The sequence below is a fragment of the Anomaloglossus baeobatrachus genome, chromosome 11 (genome assembly GCF_048569485.1).
Source record: "Anomaloglossus baeobatrachus isolate aAnoBae1 chromosome 11, aAnoBae1.hap1, whole genome shotgun sequence".
NCBI lineage: Eukaryota > Metazoa > Chordata > Amphibia > Anura > Aromobatidae > Anomaloglossus > Anomaloglossus baeobatrachus.
This window is the reverse complement of record NC_134363.1, coordinates 120,670,829-120,692,877: the sequence shown is the minus strand read 5'-3', so window position 1 is coordinate 120,692,877 and position 22,049 is coordinate 120,670,829. Positions and strand designations below refer to the sequence as shown.

General features: G+C 46.3%; 1 protein-coding gene across 1 annotated transcript; it reads right to left on the bottom strand.

Moving 5' to 3' along the window:
* Positions 1-1,614: 1,614 nt before the first annotated feature.
* CXCR5 (C-X-C motif chemokine receptor 5) lies at positions 1,615-14,143 on the bottom strand. The gene is made up of 2 exons (XM_075327971.1): positions 14,055-14,143; positions 1,615-3,507 (listed from the first exon to the last, which is right to left on the bottom strand). The coding sequence occupies exons 1-2, from the start codon at positions 14,088-14,090 to the stop codon at positions 2,434-2,436; spliced, it is 1,110 nt and encodes a 369-aa protein (XP_075184086.1). The 5' UTR covers positions 14,091-14,143; the 3' UTR covers positions 1,615-2,433.
* Between the last annotated feature and the right edge of the window lie 7,906 nt (positions 14,144-22,049).

Sequence of the window (22,049 nt, the reverse complement as noted above, 5' to 3'; positions counted from 1 at the left end):
AATCATCAAAGGAGGACGGCAAACAGCTGCAGGAGGGGGGGACAGGAGCCGAAAAAGAGCACGCCCATCCGACCAGAACAGGTCATTTGCATACATCAAATTTTATAAAGTTAGTTCTTGGGTCTACAATGGGAGTCAGGAACAAGGTGCACCTTCATAGAATGCAGCCCAGGAGCTGCAGAGGGTGATACTTTTAGGTAAATACTGAACAAACTGGTGACAGGTTCCCTTTAATATACAATCATTACAAATCGTATTATACTAAATATACAATTCTTAATTTCTCTCAAATAAGGTTCATTTAAGGTCTCGTGCACATGACAGCATCTTGTGCATAGGGTGCCTATAATTCTCTTTTATGGAGCTATAGGCCATCTCCCATGTGGTTCCTCCATATGGCACATTAATATTGAGATATTCTCTCCCAGAAGCAATGCCACAATTTTCCCTATGAAGTTGAAAGAGTACAGTGGTGCAGCATGGGGCCATAGATTTCTATAACTCCTTTGAGCCAGGATCTTGTATGCAGCTGGTTACATGAGCCTTTAGATTCTACTCCTTTACTCCCTAGTATGTCAGGCTAACTGCACATCTGCATTAGGAAATTACATTTTCGGCTTCTGTCCTGGGAACAGTAAAAAAAGAATTTATTCAGGGGATTGATTTGTTACATGCTACAAAAGGATCCCAATAATGGACGCCATTAAATGTTTTTTCCCACTTTTGGAAAAATCGACCCTCAATCAACCAAATACTAGTAAAAAACCCCCACAGATGGTGCCTACCGTGTTTGGTACAGTGCCACCTCCCCGCCACTGCTCCAGTGTCTGTTTGGTGATGGGTCAAGTTATAAATACAGTGCACATCACCGCTGCAGCCAATCACTGAAGTCAACAGTTCTGCTGTTGTTAGCAGTATGAGTCGCCTAGTCCAATGATTGGATGCAGTGATATGTCCTGTCATTGTGATGCCACCAATGCAGCCAAACAAAGACACGGGCAGTAGTGGGGAGCCGGTACTGGACCTAGGTAGGGAGAATACTTTCTATATTTATTTTTTTGCATCCTATCTAGTCAGTTCAGACACGAGAGCAGTAGCGGGGAGCCAGCACTGGACCAAGGGAAGGTGAGTACTAACTTTATTAGCATTTTGAATACTATCTAGTCAGCTCGAGTACACTTTTCCAAAACTAAAAAAAACCCTTTAACTATAATGAGGTCTGTTATCCCGTCATGGTCTCCATCATTTAAAGGGGTTGTTGACTACTCAGATGGTCCCTTCTCAATCCATATGATTCCCCTATGAAAATGATAACACTTATACTCGCTTCCAGTGCCAGCGCCATTCCAGCAGTATATCACTGTCTTCCCTAGGATTAGTGATACATCATGCCATCCCTGCGGCCAATCACTGGCCACTTCACTCTACCCACCTTCAGACAATGGCTTACATCCAGAAAAAGTTAGTGCTGTTCCTCTCTCGCGGGGAGAGCGAAGCAGCCACTACCTGGCCTCTGGGATGGCGTGATGTATCACTAATCCTAGGGAAGACAGTGACATACGATAGAATGGCACTGGCAATGGAAGTGAGTATAAGTTTTATTATTTCAAAAAGGGGAAACATAGAAATTGAGAAGGATTGAGTAGTAGAGAACCACTTTAACTGGAAAAGCATGGTTTCCTATTTTTTTCTTTAAGTTAAATGTTGGACACCTTGATGGCAACTCGATAGCTCATTAGGGTCTGTCGGGTGCCATTTGGACACATAACATACAGCTTCTTCCCCTGCGTGAATTCTATTTTTCTATCTTTGGAGCGGAGCAAAAACACGGAATTTCCTAAAACAGATGTGAACACAGATTTAGAAATTTACATAAACAATACTGTCACCTGTAAAATGTAATACAGCAACGAAAATCAGAGCAATGAAGTCTAGACGGAATACATTACACAGCAAACAATAGTACAGTAGAAACGGTAAAAGCAACGTTTTTACAGCAGGTTACAGTCTTTATCCATACGTGGGTATGAGTGGACCCGTGGAAGATCGGGTTCACCAAGTTCGGCCAAACTTTACTTAAAAGCTCAGTTCAGGACCCAGACTTGACCAGAACATGACACCGGACACCAAACTAGATATAATTCTATGGGGACCCAAACTTCTCTGCTGTAAATGCTAGGGGCTGCCTTTCAAGACACTTTATTGGCATATGAACAGAACCCAAACTCCAAATTCAAACATAAAATTCCGTGAAAAGTCTGTGTTGGAGTTCGAGCCCCAGGCACCAGGTGTCCGGTATGAATCCAGAACTTTACTGTCCGGGTTCGCTCATGTATTCATTCATCATTGTCTGTACATTAGCACAGGGAACATTGTATTATGTGGTAGGATCATTTATGATTGAAGATCACAGTAGGAATGATGTGTAATTGCTTAAATGCTGGAGATAACTGTCCGACTTTCAGAATCTGTGGTGCTGCTCTTTCTTCTGAGTGATGTGCCGCGGTCAAACATCTCGGACTGGAAGCATCCGAAGTGTTTTAGAACTGTCAGAGCATCGTTCCTGAACTTTGCCCCCACAAATGCGTAAAGCAAGGGATTCAAACAACTATGCAGATATCCAAATAATTCTGTGACCGTTATCGTTATAGGCAGAGTATTCTGAATCGCGCAACTATTTATCCATCCATATTGATCCAGAGTATCCAGAAATACCGCCACATTGAACGGAGTCCAGCACAAGAAGAAGACTCCCGTAATCACCAGAGCGACTCTGACCGCTTTTCTCTTCTCTCGCCTCGGGGACCTACATAGGGTGGCTATTATGCGGGAATAGCATATGGTCATGATGATCATTGGAAGTAAAAACCCCACAAAGTGATTAGTAAATCTTCCGATTTGCCACCAAGTATTGCTGGGAAAATAGTTTTGCTTGTACGTGCACCAGGTATAATTATCTAGTTGGTGGGTTCCCAAAATAAACATATTTGGCACTGAAAGCAAAAAGCAAACAATCCACAAAACAAAGCAATAGAAGTGAATTGTCTTAATACTTCGTTTCTTGAAAGTGTGAATAGCGTAGATGATAGACAGGTAGCGGTCAATGCTAATACACCCCAGGAGAAGACTGCTGCAATAGAAATTCAAACGACTGATGGCTCCCACAATCTTACAGAGAAAATCCCCAAATTTCCACCCAACCACAGCCTCTGTAATAGCAAAAGGGAAAGTAACAAGCATCAGCAAATCAGCGAAGGCCAAGTGCAAAAGGAAATTGTCCGTACTGGATCGTGAGCGATGTTTTGTCATCAGAATGAAGAGGACAAGGCTGTTTCCCACTAATCCAACCACGAACACCAGGCTGTAGAGTACTGGGATTATAACAAGGTAGAGTGTCTTGTGTTTCTCATGTTCTTGGAAGTCGTCACCCAAGGAATTGTCACACGTAAAGCCAATGTAGTTTTGGTTAAAATTAGTTGTAGCATCAGAATAAGCAGAATTAAATCCCTGTTTTTAAAACATAAAAAGAGAAACATTAGTGCTCATGTATAACATGTGAATTCACAAGAATGAGATAAACCAGTGACTGAGGCATAAGCTGTCCCCAACTACATGGTAATGTACATTCAAAAGATTAGCAATAAAGTAAGGTGGATCGATGGAGGGAGAATAACTGCTGGATTGTTTTTTAACATGTAAGTGTGGAGACACATTGGTATAGCTTCAACCGCTTCTAAAATACTACAGCATTTCAGGGAAAAAAGTCACTGGGTGTCAAGTCACAAGGAAATTATTTAAAAAGGTTGGTCCCCAGTGGCTTGAAGTCACCTGAAGTCAAAGTTACCTGCGGTCACATGTGGAGGATCGTGGGAACCTCCAACTGTGACCGCAACTAACCTGAGTGACATCACTGCTCACCACGTGGCTCACTCAGTCTTTGCCTGAAGCTCACAGCAGGCTGTCAAGTTTTATGATACTCGCTGTGAGCTTCAGATGAAGCATAGCGGTGACTGTCGTGGGACCTCGTGTGGATTATGTTGGACTTTCAGAGGTATTTTTGGGGTTAACAAAGGGGTGAAAGCGGGTGCTCTTTTGTCTTTTATTTCAAATAAATGATTTTTTCGGTGTTTGTCTATTTCTTTTCAGTTATAGATTAATAATGGGGGTCTCATAGACGCCTCTCAATACTAATCTAGAGCTTGGTGGCAGCTGTGAACTGTCATTAACCAAGGCGCCACTGCACCAGGGCAATCCGGAAGAGCTGGGTAAGGTTTCGGGATGGTCGCATCTAATGGATGTTGCAATCCTGGGCGTCTGCAGGCTGCTATTTTTAGACTGGGGGGCTCAATAAGCACAGGTCTCCCAAGCCTGAGAATACCTGTCCCAGCTATCGGGCTTTATCATGGCTGGGTATCAAAATTGGGGGGGGACCACAAATAGATTTTTAAAATTATTATGATATAGACACACATAGCGTCTATGATTGCAAGCAGTCAGACACGCTGCCACTCAGAGTGGGGGCGCTGTCTGACTATAACCAATCACAAACACCGGTGGGCAGGGAAAGCAGTGAATATGTACTGTATGAGGCTAATGAGTGGCCCCAGAAGTAAAATGAGCAGCCCCAGGAGCATTTACAGCCGTGCTGGAGACTTGGTAAATATCCCACTTGCTCTTATCCCCCTATTCCTGCTATCACCATTTTTAAGCGCTGGATTCTGGCTCCTATTGACATATACAGGGATTGGTATCCGGCCAGATACCTGGGATCAATTCCGGGCCTGAACCATTTTTTTTAACCCAGTTAGACCCGCCGATCCCTGGTATTTGCAAGTCACTAAAACGCTGGTCAAAAACGCACAAAGAATTCGCATGCTGCTTTTTTTTCTGCACTCAGAACTGCAAAGAAAAAAGAAGCAACATGCGCACAGCCTTTCTAAATTTTCATACTTTGCTGGGGAAGGAAAGATATGCAGTTTTGGGCAACAAACTGCACCAAAAACGTGTCAGAGATAGACAGTGGGATTTAACTAGTTAATAGGTGCAGGTGAATCAGATCAGCGAACACACGACCTTGGATATACAGGTACATCATAGGTGATAAAAGAGTTAAAAGAGTTAATGACGGATCCTCATTATTTAAATCTGACCAGTATCATTTCATGATGTAATAACTCTGGAACGCTTCAACATATCCCAGTGATTCTGAGAATGCTTTTTTCGACATTTTGTACTCCATGTAACCGGTAAAATTTTGTCAATATTATTTGCGTTTATTTGTGAAAATATCAGTAATTTGGTGAAATCTTCAAAATCTCAAAACTATTAATTTTTACCAAACAAACTAGTTAATAAATAACATTTCCCACATGTCTACTTTACATTAGCGCAATTTTTAAAACATATTTTTTTTCGTTAGGAAGTTAGAAGGTTAAAAATGTCCATTATGGTTTCATCCTGAAGAAGAGGACAGATCGCCTTCGAAACGCGTAAATAAATAAACCTGTTACATTTTATTCAACTCATCGTTTGGTTATATGGGCAGTGCAGAGGAACTACTTTCGACTTTATTATAAACTGTCAATCAAAGCACATATCCTGCTCATTGCTAAAGCTAGGTTTACATGTCATGCTAGGTATGGATAAATACCAAGTGAACAGGGAAACTGCATCTAGGGAAATGAGAGATAGTGACCCCTGACCAAACCTACCGCTGTTAACTGGGGTCCCTCACCACCCTAGATAGGTTCTGCACCTATGCGTTAAGTAGGATACCTGACCCTGGGATGACCCTAGAGCTGGGCACTAGATAGGGAACGGATGGGATGAGCTCTTCATCAACCCCACTAAACACTAAAGAAGACAAAGGGAGTACACCCATGGGGAAAGCGCGTGAACAACTTATCTATATATGCCTCAGGAAGAAGTTCAGCAAAGAGTAGTGTCGCGGGCGGGGAGGACGCCGCCGCTGCGCTCGCTAACGCTCGGGTTCGGCGCTACTGCGGCTGCTGCTCGGTGGCTCGAGCAGTGGGCCGGATCCGGGGACTCGAGCGGCGCTCCTCACCCGTGAGTGAAAAGGGTGGTTGGTTTGTTTCAGGATTTAGTCCGTGACGCCACCCACGGGTTGTGGTGAAGATGGGCACCACCGCTGCTGGTGACGGGGATCTCGGGAGCGATGGTAGGGAGCAGCTAGGATGTTGTTTTCCACCTCCGTGGGTAGGGGTCGGTGGTCCCGGGGCCCGGTGGTGTGACAGGGAGGCAGGGTTGGTGAGGTGCAGGGTTGCAGGGACAGCGCGGCGCGATGCCGGATGGCACGGGTGTACTCACTCAGTAAGAGATGCACAAAGTCCTCGGTAAACCAAACGGCTGGATGGACGGGTCCCGCAGCGGGCTGCAGTGTCTCTCCCCGGACAGGTGATGGCGGCTGTCTTTCCCTGCACCTTTGTGTACTGTTTGACTACGATGGGTCCCCAACGGTAGTCCGCTCCCCGGTGTATGGATGCCGGAGGAGCCCGTTTGCCCGCAGGCGCTGGCCCTTGGGTCTCTAGCCTTAGGCGGTAGCTGTATACCCTCACGGTGCGGACGGTTGCCTTCTAACGGGTCTTTGGCTGTTAGGAAACAATGGGGTTCCTGTCACACTCGGATTTGACTATTGACGGCAACTCCAAGCCTAGTCGGGGTCCGATGGCTCTGCCTGTGTGTGCTGGCTTCACTTCGCTCCCCGGTCGGTACCGGTGGGCCACCGCCCGGCCCCGGTCCTAAGGTTCCGCGTTGATTCACCACTCCTGCGGACGGCCACCACTGTCTGCCAACCTTGTTGTCAGTGCCTGGGCCACAAACCCAGACACTCTCCACTTTACTCCTCTCACTTCAACCTCCTGGACTAAACTGTCCCTTTTCCCGCCTCCAGGCCTGTGAACTCCTCGGTGGGCGGGGCCAACCGCTTGGCTCTGCCCCACCTGGTGTGGACATCAGACCCTGGAGGGAGGCAACAAGGGTTTTGTGTTTGGCTAATGTTACTGTCTAGTGGGGGTGGGGGTGTATGTATGTTACCTGTGACGACCTGGCTAGTCCAGGGCGCCACATTCCCCCTTGGTGAAATGCAGACCGTCCGCGGGCTGCCCGTCCATCACTGGTTTTATTTATTTTTTTTTTTTTCCAAAACTGTAAAACATAAATAACATGTCAACATATCAGAAGCTGTAGTAGGAGAGAAAAGGCGCAATAGGGTCTTACCCGATTTACAGGGCAGAGGGAAAAAGGGTTAAAACACACTCACCTGGCTGGGTTGTGCCAGTCACAACCCCTTAGAGAACGTGGATGAGTGCTTTAGTGGTTCAGCAGCGGCCCCGTGTCTGAGCAAAGGATATCAAAGTGTAGACTGGAGGAAAAACGGGTTTAAAAACCGCGCTAGGAAACCACGAGCAAGGATGTAAATGAATATTTTTCTTTTATTTAGATAATTCCAACGCGTTTCGGAGACCCATCTGTCTCCTTCCTGATGAAGGAGACAGATGGGTCTCCGAAACGCGTTGGAATTATCTAAATAAAAGAAAAATATTCATTTACATCCTTGCTCGTGGTTTCCTAGCGCGGTTTTTAAACCCGTTTTTCCTCCAGTCTACACTTTGATGTCAACATATCAAACATAAGCATTTTTGTCAGGTCACTTCAAACGTTACACATAAAAACATTCTTAATAATGACGGACGGAAAGATGTCTTCCGCTCTCCCACCCAAGCAACCTAGCCCTGATGCTGCCCCTAAGAAGTGGGCAGCACCCCTTGACCCCAGTCCAAGTTCAGGCTGCCCGAGCGGGAACGGGTATGGTTACTCGCACCCGACTGTCACTTCAGGGGACCCCACGTCCAGGGGGACCCCTGACCCCCCAGAGGATGGCCAACGGTCCTGGTGGTGGCCGGGCCCCAGCCTGCTCTGCTGTGGGCCCTTCCTCCAATCTGCCTCTCTGGAGGCGGCAACGGTTTCCATACCACAATATTATTTACAAGCCCACCAGTTCATGGGTGGCCTGCCAGTTCTCAGCCATGTTCATGAGCAGTTTCTCATGTGGGTGGTAAAAACACACAGAGTCCCTCCGGGGACAACTTGCCGGCCACGGCCGGGATAATCACGTAGATAAATCAGATGGTCTTTCGGATGATTATTGTCATTCACTCACATATTTAACGGTGCTGGGGGTCCCAACGGGGAACAACTCTATGCAACGGTGGACCGCTGCCACTATTTGAAGTCGCACTCATCCAGGACCTCCTCCAGCTCGATATCCGGACGGCTCGGTGGAGGAGGGGGCTGGGGCCGCATCTGCACACCGCGGCTCTTCCTTTGCTTAACATCTAGGGCGAACCAGCCCCTCTCCCCGCAGTGGCGGGTGTAAGTTACCAGGTCGCCAGGCAAAAGATCGCGACCTGGGTGGCCCGTGGGAAGGTGTGAGTTTACATCGCGGCGGGCCACAAACACTTCGGCCTCCAGGCCCGGCTCGTAGATGAAACCAAACTCCCTCCGCATGTCAAACTGCCGGACTTGGCCTTCGTACACCGGGCCCCGCACCCGAAAGGTAGCATGGCGGAGTGCATCCTTCTCCTTAATCACTCGCGCCATCACTTCGGCCCTCTGCTGCTCTCTGGCGGCAATCTCTCGGCCCAACTGGTTTGGTTCCCTGTCCCAATAAGGGGCGTTGGCAGACCCCTGCGCCCGGGTCGGGCCCCGCTGGACTATGCCCACACCGGCCACAACCGTTACTTTCTCGTGGGGGTCCTGCAGTGACGTGGCCTGAACTGCGGCGTTGCAGTGGCGGCCCGGCGCAGCCTCAGCCGAGGCGTGGGACTCAGGGATAGCTGGCCTCACCGGTTGGGCCTTTGGGCCCGCAGCGGCCGGTTCCTCCACGGCCGGGCGGACTGCCGGGGCCGGGACGGTCTCAGGTGCGGCCACTTCCGGGGCCGACGGCTTCTTGTCGCAGGTGGATACCTCCCGCGGTATCTTCCATGGCAGCGGAAGGGATGCGGGCCATTCACAAACAACGCCCCCAGGTCGGTCCTCTAGGGCGGACGGGTTTGATTCCGCTACCGGTGTTGGGGGTAGAGGTCCGAGCGGAGGGGCAACAGCAACCAGTATGGATGGCCGGGGAGGCAGGAGGGTGAGCGGGTGCAGGCCGGGCCCCTCAGCCGCCGGTCCTTCTCGGACACAGGGGCGTGGGTCGCTTACCCGCTCCTCCAACACTTCCTCCACCTCGCGTCTCCGCACGGCCGCCGCCACTTCCTCCATCTCGGCCACCCAGCGCTCCATCAAGAACCGGACCTGGGTTTGAAGGCGGCAGCACATTTGTGCGGTCCGGGATTCCACCCACGCTGCCGTTCCTGGCGTGGGCTCGGGAATTTTGGCATCACCGGACGGGACAGACATGCTTGCTGGCAGGTTTCCAGGAACCGGATATGTTGCAGAGTCCTGGCGTCCCCGCTTTTATAGCCTCAGCTACATCAGGCAGACACACACCCGCCCCACCCTTGGTTCTCTTCAGCACTTCCGCTTGTTGGGGGCGGGGCTTCGCTTTCGCGCCTTCCCTGCTCGGAGAAGACGCTCGAGCGGGAGATTTTCGTGCCAAAGATGGCGGCGCTCCAAAATTTTCGGCCGGATCCGGGGACTTGAGCGGCGCTCCTTGCCCGTGAGTGAAAAGGGTGGTTGGTTTGTTTGGGGATTTAGTCCGTGACGCCACCACGGATTGTGGTGAAGATGGGCACCACCGCTGCTGGTGACGGGGATCCCGGGAGCGATGGTAGGGAGCAGCTAGGATGTTGTTTTCCCCCTCTGTGGGTAGGGGTCGGTGGTCCCGGGGCCCGGTGGTGTGACGGGGAGGCAGGGTTGGTGAGGTGCAGGGTTGCAGGGACAGCGCGGCATGGTGCCGGATGGCACGGGTGTACTCACTCAGTAAGAGATGCACAAAGTCCTCGGTAAACCAAACGGCTGGATGGACGGATCCCGCAGCCGGCTGCAGTGTCTCTCCCTGGACAGGTGATGGCGGCTGTCTTTCCCTGCACCTTTGTGTACTGTTTGACTACGATGGGTCCCCAACGGTAGTCCGCTCCCCGGTGTATGGATGCCGGAGGAGCCCGTTTGCCCGCAGGCGCTGGGCCTTGGGTCTCTAGCCTTAGGCGGTAGCTGTATACCCTCACGGTGCGGACGGTTGCCTTCTAACGGGTCTTTGGCTGTTAGGAAACCCCTGGGGTTCCTGTCACACTCGGATTTGACTATTGACGGCAACTCCAAGCCTAGTCGGGGTCCGATGGCCCTGCCTGTGTGTGCTGGCTTCACTTCGCTCCCCGGTCGGTACCGGCGGGCCACCGCCCGACCCTGGTCCTACAGTTCCGCGTTGATTCACCACTCCTGCGGACGGCCACCACCGTCTGCCAACCTTGTTGTCAGTGCCTGGGCCACAAACCCAGACACTCTCCACTTTACTCCTCTCACTTCAACCTCCTGGACTAAACTGTCCCTTTTCTCGCCTCCAGGCCTGTGAACTCCTCGGTGGGCAGGGCCAACCGCTTGGCTCCGCCCAACCTGGTGTGAACATCAGACCCTGGAGGGAGGCAACAAGGGTTTTGTGTTTGGCTAATGTTACTGTCTAGTGGGGGTGGGGGTGTATGTATGTTACCTGTGACGACCTAGCTAGTCCAGGGCGCCACAGTAGCAACGATCCTACAGATGAGTGCAAGCTGCCAGTTTGCATCCAGAGCTTGTGAAGGAACTGAATATCACCCGCACAAGTCCAGGGATAATGATAGTATTTAAACCCAAGGGGAAACACAGATGAAAAGGATAAAAACCCAGCAGAGGAAATACCTAGTACACTGACAGTAGGAATAATAGAAAGTCAGGGAGCATTTTGCGCAGCCAAACGCCATAATCTTCTATTGCCAGCCACCACAGAACTGTCCCTCACCTGTGACATTACACGTCTGGGCCACGGCTGTTAAGTGACAGCCAATCAGCTACATTCAAGCTAATCTGTGGTCATTTAAGGGGGGCTTCCTTGCTCTCCCAAGACACACCATGTTAGAGAAAAAGAAAGTTTGGTGAGTTTAAATGTAAACCTCCGATCCTTTTGTTTTCAAAGGAGTTTTCTCTTCTCTATCCATTAAAAATCACATAAACTGTGAAGAAGGCAATCAGAAAAGATCAGTATCGGTAAATAAGATTTTTTCATGATTGTACAATTTACATAAAATGTGCAATTTACAAAAAAAAATGCCACATTTAAGGCTAGTTTCACATGAATTGTGCGCTAATTAAGTTTCAAAATAATATATATATGATAGTTTTTCATAGATTTCAGTTTGAGTCATCAGTTTTGTAATGTGTCTATTATGTTTTCTTTTGAACTAATGCTTATATGCACTATTTGTATATTACAGCTGCAGGGTACATTACTTCTCCGTACACCAACACTGTAACTTTACATAAATGTTTACTGAGAATGAAAGTCCTCAATTTTCCGCATCAGTAACCAACCGATTACAGATGGCAAAAAGCAGAACTCAGTATGAGCCCCACACCCTTCAAAAGTTATATGAAATGCAATATTTATGTATTATAGTTTTTTTTAGTAGATAATTGTACATAAAGACCAGATTACATAATGATACAGGCTAATGGTTACTTGCAAAACAAAGAAGTTTACAAAACAATTTCCATTAAAGAAGAAAAGAAAAACTCAAATTAAGTATTAAGACCTTCGTCAAGCGAATTATTGGTCAACATTAACTTGTAATGTTTTTTTTATTCGTTTAACAAAGATAATCATAAAGAAGAAAATGTAAGGAAGAAGAAAATGAAATAAAGAGGGGGATAGTAGGCAGGGGGCTGCAATAAAAGATGTTTGCTCTCAGATGGAAAGCCATGGAGACAATATATATTAAAATTTTGTCTTAAAAATAAGACACCGTTATGGCCAAAAGTGTTAGCACCCTTGAAATTGTTCCAGAAAATAAAGTATTTCTCAAGAAAATTAATATAATATAATTACATGTTAAAAAAAAGGCAGCAAAAAACCCTCCAAAACATCTTTGGACCTCCACCATATTTGACCGTAGGTACTGCATTGTTTTCTTTGTTGGCCTCATTTCATTTTGGTAAACAGTAGAATGATGTACTTTACCAAAAAGCTCTATCTTGGTCTCATCTGTCCACAAGGTGCTTTCCCATATGAATTGTGAGTTAAGGCCCTGTCACACACAGAGATAAATCTGCAGCAGATCTGTGGTTGCAGTGAAATTGTGGACAATCAGTGCCAGGTTTGTTTTTGCTGCCTCTGGCACTGTGTGCCTTAACTGTGTGCAAGGCATCATGAAATCTCAATACTACCAAATGATTTTGGGTCCCATTGTAGTGCCCAGTGTCAGAAAGCTGTGTTTTCGTAATAGGTCATGGGTCTTCCAGCAGGACAATGACCCCAGACATACTTCAATAAGCCCCCAGAAATGGATGAAAACAAAGCACTGGATAGCTCTTATGATGGTTATAAGAAGTGATTGATTGCAGTTATTTATTCAAAAGGGTGTGCAACCAAATATTAATTAATTATTTGTCCTGCCCATTTTTGGAGTTTTGTGTGAAATTGTGACCAATTTGTCACTTTTCACTCAGTTTTTTTGTGTTGTTAAAATACACACAAATGTGTATTTGCAATAATTTTTTGAGAGAAAAACTTCATGTTTTGGAAACATTTCAAGGGTGCCAACACTTTTGGCCATGACTGTATTTTTAACTTCTAAAAACTTAAGAAATTGTTTCCACATCTGCTGAGTGACCGGAAAAATAACAGAAGTTTACAGGTTGTCTGATGAAGCCCAGTAGTAGTCTTAAAGCTAAAGGCTTTTTCTGGTTTAGAAGCCTATTTTTTAAAAAAACAATTAAGTACTTTAGAGTTAAAACAGCCAAACCAACAGTGCTCATGCTGGAATTTCAGCGTCAAGGATTAGGAGGGGGAGAAGTGTATTCCCCTGTCTTGAGAATGTTTGTCACAATAAATAAATAATTTTCTTTTTTTGCAGTCTATGGATCTGCTAACCAGTAAGAGAGTACAACTATATGAGTGCATTATAAGGTACCAAAGGAAATAGCTGTGAAAATAATAATAATAACTATTATTATTACTATTATTATTATTTTGTTCATATTTCTATATTATTATTGTTGTTATTTTACTAGTATTATTTTTTCGAATTGTTAATATTATTTTTATTATTATTATTATTGTATATTATTATTGTATATTATTATAGTCATATTTCTATATTATTATTATTATTATTATTTTATTAGAATTGTTATTATTGGATTCTATATTATTATTATATGCATATGCCTATATTATTCTAATAATTATAGTAATTTTTATTATTATTTTATTCTTTATTATTATTATTATTATTTTATTAGAATTGTTATTATTATTATTATTATTATTATTAGTTGTAGTAGTAATAATAATTAAAATAATGATACAATAATATAATAATAATAAGTGAATTACTGACCAGACTCTGCATACTGCAGTAATTCATGCAATTATATATGTCTGCGCATACAGTATCTATACAGATCATGCAGAAAGACCATAACCTCAAACCAATTTAACCAGGCAAGGCAAAAGCTAATTTTCTTAAAAAAAAATCTTAAGAAGATGTCTTAACCACATTCAAAATAAATTGGTTATTTATAAATGGAATAGTAGTGCAATAAAAAAATGTGTCACATGTAAAATGTCTGTGGGAAGTATTACTAAAGATCAATGGTGTTCAATCAGTCATATGTCAGGGTATGCTGGGAATTGAGGTTTCTCAACAGCTGGAAAGCCATGGGACCATTGCAAAAGATGGAAAAACATTTAAGATTAAGGTCAAAGTATAATAAAATCTTAATTGTAAAACTTGAATAAAAAAACAAGGATAAAATATAAAATCTTAGCAACAGATATAAAATGAACCTCACTACACCTGTAATTATGAGTATAAAGCATACTTGAAATTCATGATACTTACTTCATTAAACACCAGGGTTTCAACATCTGAACTCATGGTCAATATGGTCAGCACAGAAAGTAGGCGGAAGAAGTGAGCGATAAAATTTCAGCTGAAAGGCGTAAGAGTACAAAGGACTTGATCAACCGAGGAAGAATATTTTCTACCTTACTCGTACTTGGCTGATAAATGATACTTCTGAGCTACTATCGTTCTCAAATATTTCTTGTATGCAAAGTGTGTGGGTAAGGCTCCCAGCTCCTATAAGTCACAGAGGAAGACTACGGTACTTCTCTAATCTAAGGGTAAGTGCACACCATTATGCTAATTAGACTCTGATCAGAGTGGAAACTGTTTTTCTCACAGGTAGACAATAAAAAAAAAAGTTTCTCCACCTTCTCCATTCTGTCATCTGAGTGCGGTCCCATATTTTCCATGGACCCTTAGATTTCAATTGCTGATTTTGATCCGACAATTTCTGTATAATACCGGTTTGTGACAAACACATAAAGGTGGGTACAGCACATGAAAACAACTGTAGAGTTGTCTGCTTTCAGGAAACACACAGTGTCTGGGATGCACTTGTGAGAATATAATACATTTTTCTATGTACTTTTCTACTGTGAGAATCCAATATATTTTTTCTATATGTCTTTTCTATAACCAAGCTTTCTTTTCTATATAAGTAACAATAGACTGTTAAGCTTGTGTACACTAAGGTCAGCAGCTGATATCGTGAAACAAGGGAACAGAATGAAGAGATTGATAATGATTATGACTGACTACAAAGTTCGGATCCATGGCTTAGGTGCTACGTGACAAAAACTCTGCAAGTTATGGAGTTCGAAAACAGGTGGGGCTAAACAGGAAGTCCTAAAATGGACAAACTTCACAGGCTTTCTGCATATGCTTTTAATATAGCCAATGGCATACTTAGGAATTTTACTAAGAGATTAACCCATTATTGTTCTATAAAAAGGCTTATAAAAATAAAGCACGTCTCACTGAGAAAGGAATTCATACCAGCTATATTGTGTGGTCTGAATTTCTCCGACTCTCAGCGACCTTCAATTCGAGATTTCAGCAGACATTCACTGTTAAGAAGGAGATTTCGAGAAACTATGGACTATTTCTCCTCGACACACTCACTGTTCAAGGTGTGAAATCCTAGTAATTTATAGATTTTCATTTCAGAGCTATATATGAAAGGAAGTGCTACCAGTCTGAGACATGGAGATCAGGAGAGCAGACTGTCAGTCATTATATGTTTCACACTGGTAACGCTCCCTTTCATATATAATCAGCTCTGGAGGCAGAGTCTCAAAGAGATCTATATCTGTCCCATAGATCTTAACAACTCATTTCAATATTAAAAAAAATGTGAGGGATTTTTTTTAATAATATCGTAGATATCAAGGTATCATTTGTTTTATGTCCATGTAGACGACTTAGGTGGGTTGATTCTAGCAACAGCTTCCCTTTAAAACCATATTTTGCATTTTTTTTTATTTCTTTTTCATTTATGAAGATGTGTGAATGTAGACATTGGCAAAAGTATTATATAAACTCTGAATATTTTTAGAAGGCATTGTGTAATATTTCCTGCCTGATTCACACCTTTAGCCACAAATGTGATTTTTTGTTTCAGTAATTTTTATTAATAGAGTATCTCATACTACATACAGAGCACATTTAGTAAGTTAAAAGCAGATATGAGCACAAATGTGATTTTATATGTATTTTTTAATGTAAAAATAGCACAGAAGCAACACACTGTAGATGGGATACACTGCCTTACACTGTAAGAAAGTTCTGTAACTTTTTGTTCCAGTGAAATTGATATGATAAGCCTTGCACAAACTGATGATCTAATAAATGACAGAAAGTCCAGAGTATGGGATAGGAACATTCATGTGCACATGACTTTGGTATAATCGATGTTACGGTGACATTCCCCTAGTACGCTCAGTCCTAAAAAACCCAACCCCCCCACATAGTCCCCGCTATTAGTTCTGAAATAAGACACTGACACCATGTTGGATAAAATGGCCACAACAGCCTTTTATTTAACAACATAACATTTATAAATAAATTGGATTGGATGGGGTCCTCGAAGCTCATAAGTCTGGTGATTACAACAAATAACAGTAACCTCCCCTGGACCACACTTACTCCCAGTCATAACCACCAACTTGGGAGCACCAATACCAAAAGGGGGGAAGGAATGTACACCAATAATCAATAATTAGACCCGGCATTCCATTGCCGGAGGTTCCCCCCAAATCACCAGACCAGCACCACCAGTAAATTAAAGGGATCCATAACTCCATGGATTCCCGAGACCAATTTAAACCAATTCAGAGGACCCACCCCAAGCACCACAACTAGAGCACTTTGAAACCTCAAATGCTCGAGACCCCCAGAACTGACAAAACCATGGCCCTTTCTATCCCGTCTTGTAGCCTCAATGACCATAAATCAGTGCCCACTGCATTAAGGTGAACCCCGTCAGCCAACCAAAAATCCTCCTCCAATGCCTCCAGGTCAAAATGGCCAATAGCCACACCACCATTCCTCATCACAAATTTGAAAATCGCCCTATTAACCTTAATCTGGGCTTTATCAATCCACTCCACTGAACGAGCCATTCGCCAAGTTCGTCACAGGACTTATTCAGACCAGACCGTAATAAGTCCTGGAAAGGATACCCAAAGCCTCAAATAAATTGTGCTTCATGTCCCTGATTAAGTCCCTGACAGGGAAAACCCCTAAATCATTTCCACCTGCATGCAGGGCCAAGATATCCGGAGCCCAATCAAAGCGAGCGTCCCAGTGTACCTCCCGTAACACCGGGCCCCATCCCATTCCATGAAAACCCAACCACTAGATTATAACCGCACTCCTCGAAAAACCAAGTTGTCTACCCTCTGCATGAACATCGGCTTGGACCGCCACCCAATGCACGAAAGAATGTTCGATAATCCAAACCAAGCGAGGGCCCCGTTCTGCAATGAAACAAAGCAAAACACAAAACCAGTCAGTAGAGCCTCCAAAACCAACAAAATATTAGCTCCTCACCGTCCGGCCTAAACCACAAAACACTAACAAAGCCTAAGGCCAAATATAATCCTTTTAACGCCGGAACTCCCATCAGCCATTCCGCTGAATGATATCCGGGCTCAAACAACAAACAACGACCTCCGTCACCACCCCGATCTGAAATGAATGAGGCGCATAAAACGCCGGGTCGAGACCGAGAGCCTCCATGCACTGTCGAAAAACTGCCCCAAATTGGTACCTTGACAAGGAGGAGCCATCCTCATGGAACAGCAGTGGCCCATCCACCCATGGCCTCAAAAACATAAAAGTTCGCAAACAAAGCAACGGGCACATTAGGCAATCAGCAACACTCTCCAAGACCACCCACCTGCCCTTGTTTGATCCGTTTTTTAACCTCCTGATCCAAAACTCAATCCCTCGCCCAGTAACAACCATGTCCTGAGCCAAAACACCCTCAGAACTACACCTACTGTGAGAGATAAGCTCCCCTATCCTGGCGGCACCAAAAAAGGCTAACAAAAAGGCCAATCGGAAAAACAATGCAACCTCAAACTGAGATACACAAACCAACTTAAACTGCGAACTCAAGCACTCCAGCAGGATAAAGGACATGGCCTCCTCCTGTACCGTACCTCACCGAAAACCCTTCAGAGCTTGTTTCAGCAGAAAATTCTTTGTTAAATCCCGCCTGTTCCGCAACTTGAAGCCAAACGCTAGACCCGCAACCAACCGACTCACCTTCAAAGGCGACCAACCTTCCACAAACCGCTGACTAACCCACAGCAACAATACTCCTACCTGATCCTCGTCAGATAACATGAAACCAAAAGAATGTACCAAGAACTCCTGTTGTTGCCACGCCTGATGATAAGCAGTCCAGTTTGCATCAGCCAAAGATGCCCTAATCAAGTGCCCGACAGCCTTGACACCACAATCCAAAGTTTGGGTGGGCATTTCAAGCCCACTGCCTCCGCCTCCAGTTCAAGGATCTGAAAACGCTCCCACTGAAAATGAGATAGCACGTCAGCAATGGAATTATGGACACCAGGTACATGGGTAACAGTAATGTGAGCATTAATCGACAAACACACCAACACCAGCCGACGCAGAACCCCAACCATCGGAGGTGAAAAGGCCACAAAGTCACTGCCACCAGGATTGAAAAAACCTCCAGCAACACGATATTTTTAACCAAACCAGATCCAAACCATACCTCGGCCCATCGAACGGTGCACCACTGCCCACCAAAAAAAGCCCCAAAACCGGAACCACTTGCCGCATCGGTAACCAAATCAATCTCCGAGTACTCCACCATGGTGTCCATCAGCAATGACCGACCATTGTAACTCTTTAGGAACATCCCCCAAATAGATAAGTCAGCATTCAGGTCTGGTGACAGACGAACATAGTGGTGTGGTGCTCCCACGCTGGCCGTAGCGCCGGCAAGCCACCAAGAAAAAACCTTGCCCATGGGCATAATCTGGCATGTGAATTTAAGCTTACCCAGCAAGGACTGGACCTCGCTCAGCATAAGCTTGCTGACCCTCAAAGCCCTAGTGACCTCATCCCTCAGCACTGCGACTTTGTCATCAGGGAGTCTAAATTCCCATCGTACCAAATCAATAACAAAGCCCAAAAAGAAAATACAGGTCATAGGGCCTTTCATCTTCTCTGGGGCTAGCGGGACATCAAACCATCTTGACACCCATTCCAAAGCCACCAGAGTGGTATGACAAATCCTAAAATCACAAGGACCAATGCAGAAAAAATCGTCCAGATAATGAATGACGGATTCACACCTGGTTTCTCACAACCCAGTCCTAAAAGGTACTAAATCATTCAAATAATGAACAAGACAACAAACAGCCCATAGGAAGGCACCTGTCTACAAAATAAGCACCATCCGAATAACAGCCGAGCAGACGAACACTGTCAGGATGAACTAGCAAAAAGCAGATTCCACGTCAGTTTTCGCCATCTGCGCCCTGATATCACATGCTCGCACCCACTGAGCTGGCTCATCAAATGACGTATAAACCACTGAACAAAGTTTGGGATCGATACTATCATTAACCGACCTGCCCTGTGGGTAAGATAAGTGCTGAATAAGCCGAAACTTATTCGGATCCTTCTTATGCACAGAGGTGAAACGACCAGGTTGGGAAAAGGCAGAGAAACAAAGGGGCCCACCATATGGCCCAGTGAAACCTCCTTTATCAACTTTTCCCTAACCACCCAGAAGTACTGATGAGCGGATTTAAGATTCCTAACGGTCCACGGAATCTAAAAGGTAGGAGGGGGATCCGAAAACCCACCTCAAAACCAGCAATCAACAATTTGGCCTTCTACCAATTAGGAAGCCTACTTAGATATGGGAGCATCTCGTGAAGCCGCACCGGTGTCGCCCCCTTGGGTGTTAGCGGTCCGTGATCTGGCCTTATTTTTTCTGAAACACTTAAAGGCACTGTGAGAGGTACTGCTGCAGTGCGAGCAGAGATGCTTAAATCTGCAGTTGGCACCAAACTTGCACTGGCTTTCGTTGAACTGCCAACACAGCCTAGGGCTTTTGAGGAATGGACTGCCCAAAGGAGACTCTGGACCCCTGCTGCCCTGATGCACCACCTGACAGGAAGGTACTACCGGCCCCTCTGTGAAAGGACCGCCCGTACCGCATAGGAGCCATAACCTGCAACCAAAGGCCAATATCCTTCTGGTCCCAACGAATAGAGGGGCGAATGGCATTTTTCTTGTCCTCCTTCTTACTATCTTCCTTCTTATGCTTATGCAGATTAAACTTTTCTAAAAGCAACAGGGAAAAAATTTCAACTTACTCTAAAGCGGGCTTTACACGCTACGATATCGTTAATGAATTATCGTCGGGGTCACGTTGTTTGTGACGCACATCCGGCGTCATTAACAATAATGTAGTGTGTGACACTTATGTGCGACCTAAAACGATCGCAAAAGCGGCAAAAATCGTTTGCCGCGGAGAGGTCGTCCTAAAACAAAAAATCGTTTTCTTCTAATTAGCGATGTTGTTCCTCGTTCCTGCGGCAGCACACATCGCTGTGTGTGGCACAGCAGGAGCGAGGAACATCTCCTTACCTGCCTCCACCGGCTATGCGGAAGGAAGGAGGTGGGCAGGATGTTTACGTCCCGCTCATCTCCGCCCCTCCGCTTCTATTGGTCGGCTGCCGTGTGACATCGCTGTGACGCCGCACGACCCGCCCCCTTAGAAAGGAGGCGGATCGCCGGCCAGAGTGACGGCGCAGGACAGGTAAGTGCGTGTGACGGGGGTAAGCGAGGTTGTGCGCAACGGACAGCGATTTGCCCGTGTCGCACAACCGACGGGGCGGGTATGATCGCTTGCAATCTCGCTAGCAAGATCGCAGCGTGAAAAGCCCGCTTAACTTCCAAATTTTTTCCCTGACCTCCTTCTTCAAATGACAACCGAGCGAACCCTCAACACAAACGTATACCTCGCCCCGGGCATTATCATCTAAATGAATCCTATTCTTCTCAGTCTGAACTGACACCGAAATCGGCTCAGCCGCCCTGTCCGTGACCACGGGCCCGCCAACAACACCCCCCAAACTAGAAATGTCGCGGGCGGAGGAGGGGACGCTGCGCTCTCCCACTGCTTGGGTCCGGCTGCCGCTGCTGCTGCTCGGTGGTGGCTCGAGCGGTGGGCTGGATCCCGGGGACTCGAGCGGCGTTCCACGCCCGTGAGTGAAAGAGGAAATTGTTGTGTGGTTTGGGGGATATTGTCCGTGACGCCACCCACGGTTGTGGTGAGGTTGTGACACCACCGCTGCTCTGGACGGGGATCCCGGGAGCGATGACAGGGAGCAGCTTGGATGTTAGTTCTCCCCTCCGTGGGTAGGGGGGTTGGTTGTCTCGGGGCCCCGGTGAGGGGTTTTAGGGATGGCAGGCGGGCTACGGGGCCTGGTGAGGTGCAGGGTCGCGGGGGCAGCGCTGTGCCGCACGGCACGGTGGTACTCACTCAGCCAGTAATTCACACAGAGTCACCACCGTCTGCCAACCTTGCTGATCTGTCCGGGCCACACACCTGGACCAACTTCAGGCTGCTCAACTACTGCTCCTTCTGCTCACTTTCACCTCCAACACTCGGCTCTCTCTACTCCTCAACTTATCTGCCTGGTTTTCCCGCCTCCAGGACTGTAAACTCCTCGGTGGGTGGGGCCAACCGCCTGGCCCACCCCCGGGTGTGAACATCAGCCCCTGGAGGAAGGCAACAAGGGTTTGTGTTCTGACTTCGGTGTGCCTGCTGGGAGTGTGGGGTGTGTGGGTGTTGTTCTCTCTGGCCCCTGGCTTGTCCAGGGCGCCACATTCCCCCTTAGTTAAATGCAGACCGTCCGCGGGCTGCCCGTCCATCACCGGTTTTATTTTGACCAACTGAAAAATATAAAAAATGGTAACACATACAATTATAATAACTTCTTCCCACATCGGGAGGTACTCTTACTTAAACGTTACGGTGACGGCTTCCGCTCTCTCCCACCCAAGCAACCTGGCCCTGATGCTGCCCCTAAGCAAACAGGCAGCACCCCTTGACCCCAGTCCTGCACAAGTTGCCCGAGCGGGTTCTGTCCTTTTCAGGGGACCCACGTCCATGGGGAGCCCCTGAAACCCCCAGAGGATTGCCACCGGTTCCGGTGATGGCTGGGCCCCAGCCTGCTCCACTGCGGGCCCCTCCTCCAATCTGCCTCTCCGGAGGCGGTAACGGTAGAAGCCACAACAAACATATTTTATTTACATGCCACAAGTTTGTGGTTGCCCCGCTAGTTCTCGGGCCTGTTCATAAGGAGTTCCTTATGCAAAAATGGTGAAGGGGGTCCCAACGGGGACCAGTTGCCGGCAACGACGGTTTCAAATCAGGTTTCAAATCAGGTGACATCTCAGTTGATTATTCTTTTTCATTCTCAAACTTTCAAA